Genomic DNA, 5860 nt, shown 5'->3' on the forward strand with positions numbered 1-5860 from the left:
AAACGCGGTTACAAGTCACGTTTTGTGTACTCGCGTATTCACTTTTTCCTTACTTCAACTGCGATTTTCTCTATCATAAATGCTGAACTGGCTTTTGTGTAAAACATCAAAGTTGTAGCCCTTTGAGTTAGCTTTCCAATGCTTCAAGAATCATCCAAATCGGAGCTTTGTAGACTGAGATATGATCAAAATACTAAACACTGGTCGGAACTCTGTTTTCCACTTTGGACAGCTGAGTTGAATTTCGGTATTTCAACTTTTGGACTATGAAAACGGCTGAATTGGACTTTGATGTCTTCATACCAAATGTAGATCTCTTTCTTAGCTTTAAATTGGTATAAAGATCACCTCAATCCGATCAGTGTAACTCTATATATAGTCGAAATACTGAAGAGTGTCAAAACTGTCTTGACTTGCATTTCCTTTCTTAAACGTTTTTCACTTCATTTTTCTTTTTACCACTTTGAATTCATCACCAAATCTCTATTTTTCACTTCACTTGACATCCTTTGGTGGTTGAATCATCATTCCTGCATAAAAATGAAGTTTTTACTATTAAAATCAATAGAAATGCAATATTAGCCATTTTAACATAAAATGTAGTTTTTTACCAAAACCTTAGTTATTTTAGTTATAAAACTAAATAATCAAACCAAAATTAACTAATAAAACACACTAAAAATACGTAAAATAAACCCTTGTCATTGTTCACAGAGGCCACAATCAATTGACTCGTGAAGTTTCATCTAGGCGAATTATGCGCTCTCTGCTCACAGATATTGAGGTAAGCAAATACTTCCCTATCTTTCTGCTCATTAAATTCATAGATGAGAACATTTCAGATTCTCTATACGAACATTTCATGATTTGCCTCTTCATTACCACATGCTTGAAAACTTGCTGAAACTGAGAATAGGGATGATTAGCACCACTTTTGACATAGTAATCAGTGAATTTAGAGCTCTAATATCTTACTTATATCAGGCTGCTCCTAAAGGGAATCTTGCTGTTCATTAAGTTTTTCTATCCGGCTAGCAAGTAGGCCTTGTTGTTCCAAAAGAAAAAGAACAATGTTTTCAATCTATGAGACCAAAAACAAAAGAGTGAATGACAAGTCAATTTTCAAACTTATACCGAAAAATTTGACCTTATAACGAAGTTATTCTTGCATTACAAACCTTTCCTATGAGTATATCACAAACATATACATATCAAATTTCAGTTTACCCTGTTACATTATTGCTTATTACATCTCACAAAAGACACACACACTAAAGAGATAATGGAATTGTAAAAGCTTAAGGGGAGAAAAAAATGCATATTTCTGCTGGTCATCAAGACAAGCTGTAGCAGACAGCATGTGGGAGTGCAATATGTTAATTCTCTAAATTTGCAGAGAACTAATGAACTGCAGCAATTGACATACTTATGGCAGTTAACCTTTTCATCTATACAAACTATAGTTTCATCTACTGATATCAGAATTATAGTTTCATTGCAAGTGAATACTTACCTAACTATTAAAGTATTCATTTCTATAATTTTAATCTCTGTGTGATAAATATGATGTTAGCCATGAACATGATAGTTATGGCTATAACTCATAATATATATATAAAACTAACTTTTCCTAATCCTAATCAGGGAGCAAAAGTTTCTGTTGTGACCTATGAACAACACATCAAGGTCTTCAGCAAATTTCTGTAGCCTTATCAAAGATATTATGTTTCTAATCCAATTGTCGTTCCTGCTGACCTAACATACCGAGTTGGGACCTATGAATGCTCCTAGATTTTGAACTACAAGACTTTGATTGAAAATTATGCTGAACCAGTGCCACCTATGTTGCCTTGCGTATTTGAGCTGACAAACTTCTCTGATCTGCACAAATATGCTGATTCAGAGAATCTTTGCAGTAATTTTTCTTACATTATTTTTTACTTTACTTGACAATCATTTGATATTTTATTGATTGCTTGCATTCACATCAATACTTTTATTTCAGATATCAGAGGCTTTGTGATTCAGGCATTACCAGTAAAACAGACAGATCTGGATTCTTCTTCTAGAGACATTATAGTAGTCAATGAAGAGTAAATCAAACCTGAATACTACCTTTTTATTAAGTTATTTTAGATTAATGATAGCAGTTACAGCTTTTTGTTATACTCGATAGGAAGAAACTCATGCTTATGACTCTCTGGAATGAATTTGAATATGATGAAGGGAGCAAAATAGCAGACACGATTAGCACTGCCCCTCTAATCATAGCTCTCCGTGTTAAAGTAACCACTTTCAATAGTAAACTTTTCATTATGCATTATGATTTCTTTACTGTTTGTTTTCTAAGTACTTGATGTGTTCTACTACTAAAACATTTCATCATTTTTACAGCTTTGTCATTCACTACAAGGTATTCATCTGGAATTCTGATAAATCCTCCACTCCCAGATGATCTCTCTTTCAGGCAATGGTAAGTATAGTTTTCTTTTTATTTTTTTCCATAAATTATCAACGTATTTTGCTGGTAAATTTTTAATTTGTGCTCTAAACATAATCATTCAGGTTTAGTTTGAACGAGGAAGAAATCAAGAATTCACTTGATGCTAAAACATACAATAATGCAAACTGTTTACTTCCTCCTCCAAATGAAGAAGATATCAAAGCAATCAGCACTTTTCAGGCATCATTTCCAATTGTAAGTGCCATTTGTTATTTTAAAATTTTGCTTAAATATAACTATTTTGTCTCTAATTCACATTCAAATACCATTCATGGTTGCTTGCCTCAGCAAAAGACAGCTTGGGTGCAAGGAACTGTCAAACTTGCATATGGATTCATCAAATATTGGACTACTGCTTGTGTGAATTGTCACAAAATTGTGAATGCTGACATTGACTGGATCATCCATTGTCCTTCATGCAAACAGCAAAGTGAAGTTGAACTCAGGTTAGATCATTAACTTATGCTTCTAAATTAAACATTCTTTGGATTTGTTACCATATATTAATCTTAATTCCTTCACTCAATTAAAGGGCTCGCATTCCAATTATTATAACTGATGCTTCGAGCTCAATACATTGCATTATATCTGGAGAAGATGCTGAAAAAATGATTGAGTTCACTCCACTGCAGCTTAAGCAAGCACAAGAAGATGTAAGTATGAATTTTCTGTCTTATATTCAGCCATAAATACAAATATACATAGAAAAGAATTCATTGAACCTAACTAAAAAAATTTTCTGGTGCAGGGATTTGAAATAAATATTGAACTTAATGATGCCTTGAAAAAGTACACAGTGGTCTGTTTTCTGAAATCCTTGAGACTCCCTTCCAAGGTCAACTGCAGAGAAAGAATACTGTCATTAAGGCTTACACTGCAGCTGAACTATCGCACCGTCCTCTTCCACTAGCACTTCCAGAAGACACTCAAGTTTCTTCTGCACTTGGTAGTTCATCAACAAGGCATGCAGAAACATCATCAAAGGATCAAATGTTCACACCAACCACAAAGTTGGTACTTGAAGAAATTGCTGGAGCCAATTCTTACAAAGAAGGCCAGACATCTACAACCAGTGGAGCAAAAAGAAGCCTTGAGTTTCCAGAAGATTTACCAGCAGACACATGACAGGTGCCGAACCTGTGCAATAATAAATACCTACTCGAGAAAAATACAGATTTTGTATATAGCGGTGAGTAGGGTCGAATCCACAGGGACTGGGGATAATTTGTTTCTTCTAGAGTCCAAAGTATGGGGGGTTTTGGATTAAATGCTAACTAAATAAATTAACTGCAGAAAATAATTAATTAAAAGAAATGATTGGGGAAACTCTAGCCAAGGGTACATATCAGAAATGGTTCATGCACTGATCATTGATGCAGAAGTAATTCCAACATTTAGCAATAGATTAGTTATAGTTGTCATGCACGCGATAAACAACCAACCCTTCCTTAATTTCTCGATAGCTAAGGTACGACCGTTAGCTATTTCTCTAACCCAAAAATAACCCTAGGTACGACCGTAGGATTTCATTTCTAGATTGCATTAATAATTAGAAAGGCCCAATCCTAACCAACAAACACGCTACGAGGGTTTGTTTAAATTAGATCATATGCTCCCCTGACATAAACCCAATTACGCCAGTTGCTACTGAGGTAGAGATAACGAACAATTACGGATTCAATTACCCCTATTTAGCAAAAATAGCCTATATGAATAATTAATTATTGCGCACTAATCAATCATACACAAGGCCATAGCAATTAAAATCAAGGAACATATAAATACCAATAAATGAAGAAAATAATTAAAACAGGTTCGATCTCACAGTAATTGTCGAACCAAATCGTCAGTTGTCCCCTTGACTAGAAAAGCTTAACCACGCCTCATGAGAAAATCTCCCCGTTGGGGAATATTGTCGAATACCTGGCGTGTGTCAGAGGCCAGTTCAAAGAAAGAAAACTAGAACTAAAACTAAGAAACTAAAACTAAAGCCCTAGATATCTTTTGCTTCTGTACGTTGTCCCCTTTTAAAGCAACAAAAGAAAGATGACTAAAAGCTATCTAGGTGGTCCCCACACATGTGGACAAAGCCTCCCAAGTACTTCTTGTTCCAAGTCTCTCTACGTTGCTTTCTTTGAAGCCCAAATGACCAAATGCCTTTCACTAGCTTGTGGTCCCCCCACCAATTCAAGGGCCCAAGGATTGAAGCCCTTAGAAGTCTCCATATTTTTCACAAAGTCCCTCCTTTTTGGTAGTTTTCTGCTTCATTCCTGAAATTGATTCCAAATACCAAATATGAGTAAATATCAGCAATTAACACAATATTTGTCAGGGATAGAAGGGAAAATTAATAATAAAAATACTAACAAATTATACCCTATCAATTCCCCCCACACCTGAATCATGCTTGCCCTCAAGCATGGGAGCAGCAATTGAACACCAAAATTTTGACAATGGCTATCGCTCTAACTACCTAATTGCCAAGATACCAAGAAAAATAATAATCAAGCATCAATGGTCAAGTCCAAGAAACATCACTCCTGGTTAGCTTCTAAACCATAAACTCTTCCAATTTCAGGTTAACGAATCTAAGAAAAAGGAATAATGTACAACATTTATCAGCAAATGGTCCAATTATTAACCAAAATCTCAACATTAAATCCATAATTCGGCAAGCTGATTTTTATTACACACTAACACAACCTTCACTTTTTTTCACATTTTTTTTCCTACTTTTCTCTTTTTTTTTTCAATAGTAACAAAAGACTTAGTCGCTAGCCATTAGAGCCTTTTGACGCGAACTCCAACATTGGCAAGATGAAGGAGCCCGGTTACTCAGCTTCTATCGCCACGTGACCACGTACTCATAGGAATTACTACCTTTTGACGCGAGAATCAACACTTTTAGGTGCAGATCCCCGGTTACTCAGTAGTAACTAATAGCGGAGTACAGTCAAGTTTATTCATAGCTAAAAATCACAAAAACTCAATATAACACAAGAACCAAAAGAAAACTTGCATCAGCTAGCCTCATTTTCAAACATGGAGAACTAAAGTTAATAACCGGACCAATTCACATGAAAATGCCAATAATCATTCCCTATGCCTAGGAAAGTTAACCAAAAATTATAAGAGTAAAACAATCATCGATATTCACCAAAGAGATATTTTTGGACTCAACCATATTAACTTGATACCCTTTTATTATTAAAATTTGGCAATAGCAGAAATAGAGGCAACAATCCAACATCAAATTTTGGCATGCACTTACGAGCCAATCACTAAAAAGAAGAAAATGAAAATGAACGAAAGATACTAGCACCATAACTGCTCCCCCCACACCTAAATCCTACATTG

At 35.0% G+C, this 5860-nt stretch overlaps 1 protein-coding gene across 1 annotated transcript; it reads left to right on the forward strand.

The window, feature by feature from the left end:
* The first annotated feature begins 757 nt into the window (after positions 1-757).
* Positions 758-3628, forward strand: LOC113776982 (replication protein A 70 kDa DNA-binding subunit B-like). The gene is made up of 10 exons (XM_027322034.1): positions 758-784; positions 1792-1915; positions 2006-2093; positions 2177-2301; positions 2395-2473; positions 2566-2698; positions 2792-2949; positions 3036-3156; positions 3252-3302; positions 3350-3628. Exons 1-10 carry the CDS (start codon positions 758-760, stop codon positions 3626-3628), a joined length of 1185 nt encoding a protein of 394 aa, XP_027177835.1.
* Positions 3629-5860: the final 2232 nt, after the last annotated feature.

This window comes from Coffea eugenioides, chromosome 7 (genome assembly GCF_003713205.1).
Source record: "Coffea eugenioides isolate CCC68of chromosome 7, Ceug_1.0, whole genome shotgun sequence".
Lineage (NCBI taxonomy): Eukaryota > Viridiplantae > Streptophyta > Magnoliopsida > Gentianales > Rubiaceae > Coffea > Coffea eugenioides.